This window comes from Saccharomycodes ludwigii, chromosome II (assembly GCF_020623625.1).
Source record: "Saccharomycodes ludwigii strain NBRC 1722 chromosome II, whole genome shotgun sequence".
Taxonomy (NCBI): Eukaryota; Fungi; Ascomycota; class Saccharomycetes; order Saccharomycodales; family Saccharomycodaceae; genus Saccharomycodes; species Saccharomycodes ludwigii.
The window spans coordinates 452,591-465,846 of record NC_060201.1 but is presented as its reverse complement, the minus strand read 5'-3'; the positions used below and the strand labels follow the sequence as shown (position 1 = coordinate 465,846).

At 33.0% G+C, this 13,256-nt stretch overlaps 6 protein-coding genes across 6 annotated transcripts; 4 read left to right on the top strand and 2 right to left on the bottom strand.

Moving 5' to 3' along the window:
- Positions 1–125: 125 nt before the first annotated feature.
- On the top strand, positions 126–3,032 carry SWC3 (Swc3p; the record flags this gene model as incomplete). Its single annotated transcript, XM_046080389.1, has 1 exon — positions 126–3,032. The coding sequence occupies one exon, from the start codon at positions 126–128 to the stop codon at positions 3,030–3,032; it is 2,907 nt and encodes a 968-aa protein (XP_045935658.1).
- Positions 3,033–3,076: 44 nt separating this feature from the next.
- MDM10 (Mdm10p) lies at positions 3,077–4,321 on the bottom strand (the record flags this gene model as incomplete). Its single annotated transcript, XM_046080388.1, has 1 exon — positions 3,077–4,321. The coding sequence occupies one exon, from the start codon at positions 4,319–4,321 to the stop codon at positions 3,077–3,079; it is 1,245 nt and encodes a 414-aa protein (XP_045935657.1).
- Positions 4,322–5,391: 1,070 nt separating this feature from the next.
- Positions 5,392–8,298, top strand: PUF4 (Puf4p; the record flags this gene model as incomplete). The annotated part of the gene is made up of 1 exon (XM_046080387.1): positions 5,392–8,298. One exon carries the CDS (start codon positions 5,392–5,394, stop codon positions 8,296–8,298), a length of 2,907 nt encoding a protein of 968 aa, XP_045935656.1.
- A 1,172-nt stretch (positions 8,299–9,470) lies between these two features.
- ERG4 (delta(24(24(1)))-sterol reductase) lies at positions 9,471–10,922 on the top strand (the record flags this gene model as incomplete). Its single annotated transcript, XM_046080386.1, has 1 exon — positions 9,471–10,922. One exon carries the CDS (start codon positions 9,471–9,473, stop codon positions 10,920–10,922), a length of 1,452 nt encoding a protein of 483 aa, XP_045935655.1.
- A 333-nt stretch (positions 10,923–11,255) lies between these two features.
- Positions 11,256–11,840, top strand: SCDLUD_001494 (uncharacterized protein; the record flags this gene model as incomplete). The annotated part of the gene is made up of 1 exon (XM_046076845.1): positions 11,256–11,840. One exon carries the CDS (start codon positions 11,256–11,258, stop codon positions 11,838–11,840), a length of 585 nt encoding a protein of 194 aa, XP_045935654.1.
- A 262-nt stretch (positions 11,841–12,102) lies between these two features.
- Positions 12,103–12,966, bottom strand: SCL1 (proteasome core particle subunit alpha 1; the record flags this gene model as incomplete). Its single annotated transcript, XM_046080385.1, has 1 exon — positions 12,103–12,966. The coding sequence occupies one exon, from the start codon at positions 12,964–12,966 to the stop codon at positions 12,103–12,105; it is 864 nt and encodes a 287-aa protein (XP_045935653.1).
- Positions 12,967–13,256: the final 290 nt, after the last annotated feature.

Sequence of the window (13,256 nt, the reverse complement as noted above, 5' to 3'; positions counted from 1 at the left end):
TATCTCTGTTTCCTATATATATATATATGCATACATAATGATTATTTCTATTATTATAGATATAGTTCCAATGCGCTAATTAAAATAACCGAAGGATCTCTCACTACTCTACAGACAATAAATACATGTCTTTTATTCAAGGAAAAGCTACTAGACGTTCATCTAGATTGTCAAATACAACTTTGCCTGCTTCCACCACATCTGACTTTAGTACAAAAGAAATAAAACAGGAATCTGACATTACATCTAAGGTTAGAAAATCAAAAAAAAGGAAAAGAAGAAATAAAAACAGAGACGATGATGATTCAATTAACCTAAGCGATGAAGAAGTGTATGCTCAAGAGAAAATACAAAACAACAATTCTCATCGTACCATAGGTTCCTACGAATTGGTAGCGGGTTTACCTTGTTCTATAGATAAGCCACCACAAGATTTTTCACAATATTATACGCATCCTTTGAGTATTATGGACTCTGGAGTTTTGTACAATGCTTTACAACAATCAAGAAGAACGTGGATGTTGGGTGAAATGTTCAAATTGTACTGGTCCAGAAATAGAGATGGAAGCACCTACCATATGCCATCTTACAATATAACTGAATCAGAAGAACTTCTGGAAAATAATAAAACCATACAAAAGGAAGAAGAAGAAGAAGAAGAAGAAGAAAAAGAAAAAGAAAAAGAAGAAGGAGAAGACGATGAGGAAGGAGAAACTTCTAGCAGTTCTAACGGGAGCATGCACAAATTGTGTGATGCAACATTAGTTGCTGGACCCCATCACTTTAATATCAGACTATACATAATAAAAAACGATGTGTTGGAACATAAATGGAAAAAAGACCAAGATATGAAAAGAAAAGAAAAAGAAGAAATGAGATTAAGAGAAAAATTAGAAAAACAAAAAAAATTACAAGAAAGAAAACTAGAAATGCAAAAAAACAAAGAACTAAAGGAGAAACTAAAACAGCAGAAAGAAGTGGAAAGGATTCAGAAAGAGAAAGAAAAAGTAGAAGAAAAGAAAAGAAAAGAAAAAGAAAAGGAGCAGTTAAAAATTTTGCGTCAAAAACAAAAAGAAGAGCAGCTAAGGGAACAACAGTTGAAGAAAGAACGTGAGATGAAATTGAAGAGTCAAATGGCCGAATTGAAAAAACAAAGAAAAGAAGAGGAAAAAAAAAGAAAACTGGAGGAAAAAGAAAAGGAAAAACAGTTGAGAGCACTGGAAAAACAGAGGTTAAGAGAAGAAAAACAAAGACAAAAAAGAAAAGAAAAGTTAGCTAGAAAGCGTGAACTTGAAGAAAATGCTGCTAAATCCAGGGCAAAAGAAAAAAAGTTGAAACAGAATTACGCTGCTGTTTCTGCTAATAGTAGTGATAAGACTAAAAAAAATACCGATTTAGGTACTGGTTCTCATATTGGAGATAGCAATAGTAATAACAGGAACGTTAAAAGGAGTAAAAGCTATAGATCTGTCCAGGAACAAAAAATGATTGCCAATTTAAATTTTATGGCTAAAAAAGATGAAAAATTGAATACTCTAATGTTTTTGGTGGCCAAGAAAAATGCCAGTCCAGAGCAGATTATTGAATTTAAAAGGCACATTGAAATAGCGAAAAACTTGCCACCACCTCCAAATTGGAAACCGATACTTTATGAGGGGGATGAAAATGACAAAAAAGAAATAGAACAGAAAGGGAAAAATGATGATGTTGATGATGGGGACTTGGAAAAGAAGAATAAACGAGAGACCAGCAATGTTTTAGCTGAAAACAAACCGATGGACAAAAATATCTCTGAAGCTGAAAGTCATATTAATGATAAAACAGACATAGGAAGTAGTAGTAACGAGGGAGAGAAGCCCCAGAAAATCAAAGAGGAGAAACATATAAATAAAAAGGAAGATGAAGGTAAAGAAAAACAAATTTTAGTACCAATAAAATCAGTTAAAGAAACTTTTAATAAAGAGCAAGAAAAAGAACCCGAGAAAACGGCTATGATAAGGGCAACCAAAGACAACAGCGATACTAATGATACTAAAAAAACAAACAATGATGATGATGATGATGATATGGCAAAAGAAACAGGAAATAACACAAAGGAACAAGATAAACGTGCTGAAAAACAAGAAGAGCCAATGGAGAAAGAAGTCGAAGCGCATGAAAAACAAAAACAATTGGTAGATCTTTCAAAACATTCCAACAATATCGACGTTTATACGACAGCTAAAAAGGATAAAGAGTTTAGCGAGCACGATGACTTTAAATTTAAAGGACTCACCATACAGAAACCGGTTCACCTTGAAATAAAAGATGAACACCACACCAAAGAAATAAAAAAGGAAAAACAATCAATTCATGAGACTCAAGCCACCACAAACACGAAAACTAATGTTAAAAAACACAAAAGGCGTGAGGTGCCCAAGATTGAGCTAGAAGATACATTGACTCTTTTCCAACAAAAATATACAAATGATGCGGACGTTTTGATAGAGTTTTTGGATCATTCCACCATGAGGTTTTTATTGCCCAAAGATCTCATTATTGAGTACAGAAAAAAAAAGAAGGAAGAAAGAGGGGAAAAAGAAAAAGAAGAAGAAGAAGAAGAAGAAGAAGAAGAAGAAGAAGAAAGCTATGTATTGTCGTGGATATTAATACATAATCATGCAGATCTATCAAAATATACAGGGAAACAAAAACTAAACTTCAATTATAGAAACAGTGGAGATATGATGTTCCCCTTGGAGGTTTTGGAGCATGGTCCCGTTCCATTATATTCCCCCATAACTGTTGAAATCAAAGATCTCCCACATAAATTCAAGCCTATTTTGATGAATAGTAAAAAGTCGGACAGCGACCTAATTAAACAAAAAATGGCAATTATAATACAAAGAGGCATGAGGCTAAGCGGGTTCCAATTATGGTACCAATTAGATGCATACGACGACAGAGATTTGAGTGAAACTTTAAGACAAAATTTACACGAATATGAAAAAACTTTTAAGATGAAGAAAACAACCAAAAAAATGAAAAAATAAGTCAAATAAGGTTAAAATACATTAACATATAGATCAAATATCCTTTAAGAAGCGACGTATTGCAGTTCAATACCAAACGTCAAGGGAGCGAGCTCTAAACCGGAGTTGGTGTTATAGACAACACTGCCATTGTTTGATACTGCATCTTTCTTAATATGAATTGAGGGCGAAGAAGATATTTCAAATCCGCCTTTGACTAATAAGTCATCAGTTAGTTTCTTATTCAACAATAATTTTAAACGCTGATTCTGCAGATCTGCGCTCAACTTCAATCCTTTACAACTCAGACCAAGTGATATATTAGATTCTAAACTATAGACATTAAAATCATATTTTGAAAATACACCCAACGTTTTGATAGGATCCTTGTTGACCAGGTTTATAAGGCCAAATGTGGAACTTAAATGGCCCAATAGTGGGTTAAAACTAATTGTAAAATTCAAGGGTCTATTCCGCTTGCCCGTTCTGGTCTTGTACCGTAGACTTAATGAACAATTTGGAATTAAATTTTTGAAACCCAGCCATAACTCACCGCCAAGAGAGATTTCATCGTAATGTAAAATAGATGGCATATCTGGAGAAGGCATAAGGGGGAAAGTGTACAACGTTCTATAGCCTATTAGAGATTCAGGACTGCTATAACATAATTCATAGGTTCTATGTTTGTTTTTATATTGGTAATAAGTGGTGAACAAAAAATTGGTTTTTGTGCTCCATATTTTTGTTTGTATTCTGGAATTGTTAGATAATGTTTTAATATGGATACCCTCTAAAATGGAATACGGGAAATACATCTGGCCATAATAAAGGCAACTCGATTGGAAAGGTTCCTTGTGATTATAATTGTTATTGTTTTCGTCAGTTTGACATGGGAAATCAGCTTTAGTTACATTAGCGAGTTCGTCTTCGCTTACAGAATAGATATTACGTACTTTGCCGCTGCTTATATTACTTGGAATATCTGATTTCTCCACATTTACGCGATGGTTTTCATTTTTTTCCCCATTTAAATTTGCTATAGATGATAAAGAATAATACAACTCATTGCCGTGTACATTTTGGTATATATAGGATATGGACCCAGAAAGTAATTGAGAATGATTCGATAGTTTCATAGAAGAATATGTAGAGGGAGATGTTTGTGACGATAGTTGTATGTTAAAACTAGAAGGTATTTTAAAATCTATGAGTGCTTTTCTTATGTTAACAATGTATGGATATGTCGTTTCTTCATCCCATCCTATTTCCTGGTTAAAATCATTAATAATTTTATTCATAAAAGATACCATCTTGTAATTAGTCTGAATCTTATAGAGGTAAATAAATATATGAGTGAAGGGAATGAATAATGATATATTTTATTTTTTTTTGTGATTATTTATCTGTATATTAAAAATGTTGAATTGTAAGAAGAGGAACAAGTAAAGATAGTCTTTTAGGTAATAACATGCTTGAAGAAATTATCGTTTATACAAAGTGGGAAAAGTATTAACGGGTAAAGTGATGGAATAGTTGGTAAATATATAGTGAATAATATGTAGATGGGAGATTACCCGAAGATATGTTTATTTGTCCTTTTTTTTGTAGTTGTTTTTAATTTTGAATGCTCTGCGGCCAAATCAAAGGAATGGAAACTGAGCTGTGGTGGTGTGGGTGTTGTTGTTGTTTTTGTTATTTTTGTTGTTTTTGTTTTTTTTTTTTGTTGTAATTAAAAATAAAATAAATTATATACATATTTTTTATTATTATCCATCACCACACACACTCTTACAATGTGTTTATTATAACCATCTCTTTCATATATTTTATATGGTAATATCAACTAAAAAATAAAAATATAAACTTTGAGTTTTAACAATCCAGGCAATAATAAGAATAACACCAACTAAAAAAAAAAAAAAAAAAAAAGAGAGATTCTGTACATTATTATTTCGAAATAATTTGAATATTTTAACATCTTATATTTTTATATATATATATTTTTTTTTTTTTTTTTTTTTGTTTGTTATTTTAATTTTGTTTCCCGGTACATTGTATACTATCAAATTATCCCTTTTTGATTCATAAACACACACACATACATACAATAACGAACCTCTTTTTAATTGAGACTGCAAACTCATCCCTGTATTCTATTGTCAGGCATTTTGTGATTTAACTTTAGCCTATTACTACCACCACTACTACTATTATTATTATTATTATTATTATTTAGGTTTATCATCCTCATATTATATTGTTATTTTGTTAATATCTTTTCTGAAATAAAGGAAATACAACTATATATATATATACATATATATATATAGCAAAAAAAAAAAAAAAAAAAAAATTACAGTAATACGATTCGTACAAGAAAATGAATCCACCAACACAAGAGAACATTACTTCTGCTTTAGATAATTTGCATATTGATGATGACGACTTTACAAAAACTGGGGAGCCAAATTCGGATACACTAGTTTCACTTTCTAGCGTGGAACAACAACAACAACAACAACAACAGCAATTTAATTACCAACAACCACAAGGCGTACCACCGCCACAGTTCACTATTCCACTGCCACAAATGCCGCATCCTCTGAACATGAATTCTGGTGTCCCTCCAAACTTCATGGGATTTATGCCTTCTTCTCAATATATGATGCTAAATCAATATGAAGATCCATTATCAACCAGTAATAAAATTATTGACAGAGAAGGTAACGTTGAAGGTCCTAACAACACAAACGCTTCTTCGAATCCTCAGCTGGTACCACAAAACTATATTCCTGGTTTAAATCCAAACTTTTTGATCGGAAATGAAAACAATAATGTTGCGAGTACTGGTACCAATATTAATTCAGCTGCCAAAAATAGCCTTAATCAACATGACACAGCAGCAAAGGCAACTGATAATTTCTGGTCTGCTACTAACGATACAATTCCCCCCCTTATCCAAACAGAAGATGCTAAATTTGTTAGGGGCACATCTTTTGCTGGTCCCTCTTCTTCCACCTTGGAGGACTCGTCCATTGCTATTGAAGAAGTTTCCTTTGAGGAGGCCTCTGCTGCTTTAGCTGCCTCTATGCCTAGGAGTGGACCATCTACTAGAAGACAAACATTTCACGCTGTCTCAAGAACTGATATGTTAGAGGCGCCGCAAAACGGTGTTGCTTTGTCTGGTAGCAATGCTGTTGGTTTTATGAATACTGAAAGTTCCAACAATGGAGGTGTTATTTCGTCGGTTTCCAGAACCCAAAGTACGTCATTGGAGGGACCAAGTGGTCATGTTTTCAGCAATTCCAATGTCACAACTAGTAATAACAACAACAACAACGACAACAACAACAACAACAGCAACAAGAACAACAATGACAACACCAGCATCAATAAGAATTCTAACGAGAAACAGATTGAAACTTCTGTCGGTATTGTTGAAAATCCAATACCCCAAGGGCCTACTAGTTTAAGCTCTTTGGCAAATGTTCCATCTTTCACACCTTCTGCTGCTTATCCGTATGGTGGCCCGCTAATGCAAGGGAATCCAATGTACTCTGGCCCTCCAATGGGAATATCTCCATTTCATCATCATCATGCTGCTGCTGCTGCTGCTGCTGCTCATTATGGTTTTCATTCACCATTTCAATCTTATTCACCGCTGCCAACAGGTCCAATGCACCAACAACAATATATTATGGGGGATGGAAATTCTCTAGGCCCACCAACTGATATGAATGGCACCGGTATTAATGCTACCAAGAATGACGATAAGAAATCCAGTGGATTTTTAGAGGAATCTAATGGCCAAAACAATAATAACACAGTGTCTAATTATCCCGGATTGCCTCCATTACTGCAATCAAATGATATTCCCCCACACTCAGTATCTCCTGCTAACGGTATGCCGTGGCTTTATGGCTCACCTTCACCATTTCCACCCCCTTTGATGGGTGTGCCCCCATTGGGACCACCACAGTCTCATATGCTGGATGGAAACAACACACACAATACAAACATGAGAATGATGAATCAAAACGTTTCTGGTATTCCCAACAATAACAACATGGGGATGCCGAATAATACCAAACACAAAAACATGGGGAATGGTAAGAGGAATTTCCATCGAAACAACAACAGCAATAGTGGCAGCGGTGGATTCAATCACAACTACAATAACAATCGCAGAACACTTGGTGGTAACAACAGGAATCATAATTATCATAACCAAAATGCCGGTGCCGGTGAACATTTTAACTCTGTTACAGCAGCAGCGGCAGCAGCCAAATACACAGATGCTACTTTGGAAGAGTATATTGGCAACATTTACTCATTATGCAAAGATCAGCACGGTTGTCGTTTTTTACAAAAGCAATTGGATTTAGGCGGAGAAAGGGCTGCTACTGAAATTTTTGTTGAAACCAAAAGTCACGTTGTAGAATTGATGACCGATTCCTTTGGAAATTACTTGGTTCAAAAGTTGTTAGAGTGTGTTAGTAACGAGCAGCGTTTGGAATTAGTCCAAATAGCCGCACCTCATTTTTTTGACATTGCTTTGGATTCTCATGGTACAAGAGCTCTGCAAAAATTGGTTGATTGCATTGGAAGTGATGAAGAGGCGCAGTTGCTTGTTAATTCTTTAGATGGCTTAGTTGTTGATTTAAGCAAGGATTTAAATGGTAATCATGTAATACAAAAATGTTTAACAAAATTAAAGCCAATGGATTTTCAATTTATTTTCGACGCAGTCTGTGCTCAATGCGTTGATGTTGCCACACATAGACACGGTTGTTGTGTTTTGCAACGTTGTTTAGATAATGGAGAGTTGCCACAGCGTGCCAAATTATGCGAGCAAATTTTGAAAAATGTGGAGATGTTAAGTTTGGATCCATTTGGTAATTATGTTGTGCAATATGTATTAACCAAGGAAAGCGAATACCATGAAAATGAGTATACCAATAAGATCGTGGAAGTGTTGAAACCAGATATTATTAATTTATCGTTACATAAGTTTGGATCAAACGTCATTGAAAAATTATTGCGAACTCCTTTGGTTTCTGCAAGAATAGTGTCTGATTTAGTCAACAACTGTGGCGAGGAGGGGATTTCTAGATTGTTACATGATTCTTATGGTAATTATGTTTTGCAGACGTCTTTAGACGTGGTTCAAAATAAAAATAAATATTTATTCGACTGTCTATCAAATATAGTCAAACCATTATTGGTGGGCCCAATAAGAAACACTCCTCATGGTAGAAGAATGGTCACAATGCTACAGCTTGAATGAAGTGATATATTTTTTTTTTTTTTTTTTTTTTTTTTTAAATACTTTATCCTTTATTTTCTTATGAATTTATTTTAGAGATTGCTATCGAGTTTTCTTTTTCCCCTCCCCTCCTGTGTGTGTTATTTGCTATATACGAATTTGATCGATTTTATTTTTTTATTACATTGTATATTTTGTACATAAGTTATGTGTTTTAATTTTTTTTTTTTTTTTTTTTTTTTTTTTTTTTTTTCTCAAAATCCTATTGAATACCGCTTAAGAAGGTATCAGTTCTATATTGATTTAGATTGGTTGCGTTGATTTTATTTCAAGTATAAAGGATGAACGGCTACAGGATCGTTTGTAAATTAAAGAAATAATAATAAAATGATACATTGTTCCTTATAAGAACATATATTTGGCGTTGGTTAGTTGCTATGCTCGAATAGTGTAGATTATAATAAGATACAAAGTTTTTCTTAGACGAGCCTTAATAAAATAATTATACGAGAAAGGCTCAAACAGTTATTATGAAATTGTGTTTCGTTTAGAGATTTTTGTCAATTTTCTTTGGTTCTCGTTTCCTTTCGCTTTTCCGACAATCAATCCAGCCTATCTTTATTATTATTTTTGTGTGCGTCGTTTATTAAAAAAGGTAATAGCAATTTGTTATTCGTGTGTTTATAAAACGGGATCTTTCGTTTAAGAACCGAAAAAAATAATAAAAAAAGAAAAAGTGGCTTCAAGTTTTCTCAGCAATTTTTAAAACAATGTGAGCAAACAAATTCACGTTTGGGTTTTCCCAAACTTTGTTTCTTTTAAAGATTCTTTTTCTTTTCTTTTTTCTTTTTTCTTTTTTTATTATATATATATTTTATACCCTTTTTGTCTCTTTTCTACATTTCTTTTCTTTTTTTTTTAAATAAAGTATATTAATAGACATTAAAATCAAATTATTATCTATACTCTCTTTTTTCTCTCCCATCCCTTCTCTTTAGTTCCCTCATTCTTCTTTGTTATTAATCAACACGAACTCAAACCAAATTTCAAATTCAACGATTTCCTTACTCTGTTTGCTTATTTTGCGAAATCACGAAATCACGAAATCACGAAATCACGAAATCACGAAATTACGAAATCACGAAATCACGAAAGATAGAGCTAAAGCATCTTTGGGGTTCACATACACGCCAATGACATCCATAACTAAAACATCCAGAAAACAAATAAAGACCACAACTGTGCATGGCAAGCGAGAACATCCTTCTCAAATAGCAAGCGGCTCTATATTACCACAGGGAAGATATCTAAAGCCAGAAGAGATCGAATATGAATTTGGTGGCCCGGTCGGTGTTCTTGGTATGTTAATCGGGTTCCCACTGTTAATGTATTACATGTGGTTATCTGCTGAGTTTTATAATGGCAAACCAGCATTACCTAAGGAAAACACTTTAGAGTCATGGAGGCAGCTACTTTCAGACTTATACCATTTATTCTTGCAACATGGTGTTCCAAGTTTGTATTCGTGGTCTATATTTGGAATTTTTTTGTCTCTTCAATCTGTCTTTTACGTTACGTTACCAGGGGTTTGGACCAAGGGCCAACCTCTAACTCACTTGAAGGGAAAACAGTTACCCTACTACTGTAACGCCATGTGGTCTTTTTATACCACCCTAGTGCTAGTTTTGTCCTTGCATTTCAGCGGTATTTTCAGATTATACACTATTTTAGAAAGATTTGGTGAAATTATGACTTGTGCTATCATAACCGGATATGCCTTTTCATTGATATTATATTTATTCACTTTATTTGTCTCGGGTGATTACCATAGAATGACTGGTAACCATTTGTACGATTTTTTCATGGGAGCTCCTTTGAATCCACGTATTGGCATCATTGATCTGAAGATGTTCTTTGAAGTGAGATTACCTTGGTTCACGTTATTTTTCCTAAGTTTAGGTGCCTCATTGAAACAATATGATATGTATGGTTATGTCTCTCCTCAATTAGGCGTCGTTTTATTGGCTCATTATTTGTACGTTAATGCGTGCGCTAAAGGTGAAGAATTAATTGTTCCAACTTGGGACATGGCCTATGAAAAATTTGGATTCATGTTAATTTTTTGGAATATTGCTGGTGTTCCATACACTTATTGTCATTGCACTTTATTTTTATACTACCACAATCCGATTGAATACCAATGGTCTACCCCATATAACGTTTTGTTGTATTCTGTTTTGCTGTTTGCTTACTACTTTTTTGATACCACTAATGGCCAAAAGAATTCTTTTAGAAAACAAATGGCAGGTGATAAACATATTAGAAAGACATTCCCATTTTTACCAAGACAAGTTTTGGTTAATCCTAAATATATGGTCACTAAAAATGGGTCTTATTTATTAATTGATGGTTGGTACAAATTGGCTAGAAAGATCCATTACACTGCTGATTGGACACAGTCCTTAGTTTGGGCCTCCAGTTGTGGGTTTGCATCTCCTTTCCCATGGTTTTTCCCGGTTTTCTTTTTCATTGTTTTGGTTCATAGGGCGTTAAGAGATCAACGTAAATGTGAAAAGAAATATGGTGAAGATTGGAAGATTTATTGTCAGCATTGTCCATATTTGTTTATTCCATATGTGTTTTAGAAAATGTTTTTGTTCTAAAAAAAAGAGAAAAAGAAAAAGAAATAAAAGAATTTATTTGTTTGAATTTAATTGTATAAATATCACGCTTTTTTTTTTTTTTATTTTTTTTATTTTTCCATATTTTGCATACGTTACAAGTGCTAATTATACGAATATACAAAAATTTGTTTGTTTTTTTTTTTTTTAATTAAATATGTTTTATTTTATATGTCAGATTGTATATGACGCTCATGATTACTATTCCTTTTAAATATTTATATCATACTTTTTCTCTTTTTTATTCCTCTTTCAATTAAAAACACTTAAACGTACTAATACTCACAGTTGCCTATAATGTCTAGAGCTAATACCAATACAGACAAAGTATACGATATAATAGATAAGGAAGAATTGGCAAAAGTTAGAAAACTAGGCTATTATGATACCATAAAATATTTAAATAGATTCAATTTACCAATAAAATTAACAGACGAGGAATTGAAAAACCTAACTTCTATTGATAAGGAAGCACGCAAGAGGAAATTAGACTCAGAATTAAGTTCCTTTGCTCAAAAAATTAGACAGAAAAGAAAAAAAACCACTAATAAACAGTACCATACTTTTTTAGAAACATTTTCCAATAAAAGGAAATATAGTCAAAACAAGCTTAACACTAAGCACAGTAACGGTACCGATGCTAACACCAATATTAATAATTATTCATTAAGGCCCAGCATTGATGTAAGCCCAGAAACATTTACTCATTTATTATTAAGGGCACCTAGAGTCTCCACTGAACAATTTGAACAAATGGATAGCTCAGAACTTACTGAATATTTCAATAATAGAAGAAATAAGGATTCACTAGAGATTTTTTTAAAGTATAACCAAAGGAAACCACAGCAATCTCAACAGCATCAAGAAAAATCGATGCAATGATCATAGAACATGAAGTCTTATATAAGTCGGTAAAGCTTTTTTTTTTTTATTTTTTATTTTCTTTTTTTTTATTTTTTTCAATTTCTGTAATAACAAGAAAAGGCAAGCAAATACATGCATATAATATTCTATTGAGTGAGGGAAAGAAAGAATAAAAAAGAAAATAGCTATTTCTTATATATATAAAAAGAACAATGAAAGAAAAAAAAAAAATATAATCGTAAAATTTCAGTACATATACATCTATTTTTTTTTTTATCTTTTAATCTTGTTCTGCGATAGTGACTAACCTTTCTTCGATTTGTTCAGGTGTTAAGGTAAAAAACCCATCTTCCTTTGTAGCTACACCAACCTCTAGATCTTTAAATGTAAATTCTGTTCCCAAAATGTCAATCATTTGTGTTATACCAAATTCTACAATTTTTTCCCAATTGTCTTTAGCTCCACAAATGTAGTCCAAACTAGATTTATTAGTATAACTTTCTCCCACTGGTAGATCTACTTCCACTTCTACTTCTTCGTTCCCGTATTTTACCTCTTCTTTTTCTTCGGCACCACTAACCTTATTCTTGAGGTTCTTCTTGTTGAAGTATTTTTCTAAAGCGGTACTTAATTCTTGTTGCTTAGGACCTGTGGCAACTGACTTATAGCCTGCATAAAAGCCAGCTGGATCACATCTATATATACTAGGTCCCTTTTCTTCATCAAAAGAGATAAAAGTTAAGATCACACCCAATGGTCTCATATAGGCTCTTTGGGTATAGATTTGTGATAAATTGGCCATTCTTTTACATAAAACATCGCAAGGCATAGCATATCCATATTTATAACGGAATTCAGCTGCTTCAGATTTGGCTCTTAGTGCGGCATTTCTGGAATCAGGAATTGGACCATTAGAAACCATGCCTATTGTTGGGGAAATTTTGAAAAGGTAAGATACACTATCTGACTCCATTAATTTGTCTGTGACTTTCTTTTGGTTAATAATTACAGAACAGTTAACACCTTTTATAGCCATGGAATTAATATTTGTCTGATTAGTGGCCTTAAAAGCATATTCAACTTGATACAATCTACCTTCTGGCGAAAAGATTGTGATGTGTCTATCGTAACCCGCAGCTGACATTTGTAAATAAAGTTTTTTCTTTTCTCTATTTTATTCTTATCTTATATTTTTAAGTTTATTTGGTATACTTTCAATAATACAATTAAGTGTTGCTTGTGAAAGCAAAAAGCAAAAAAGGAAAAAGAAGACCAGATAAGCTTGTTATTTTGCCACTGAAAAAAAAAAAAAAAAAAAATTAAAAAAAAAATTAAAAGAGAAAAGAAAACAAGGACTAATTTACCTGTTTTCCGGTTGCTGTTCCAAAAAATAAACGGAATTACTATACTTCGGATAAGTTGTATCTTACCCAG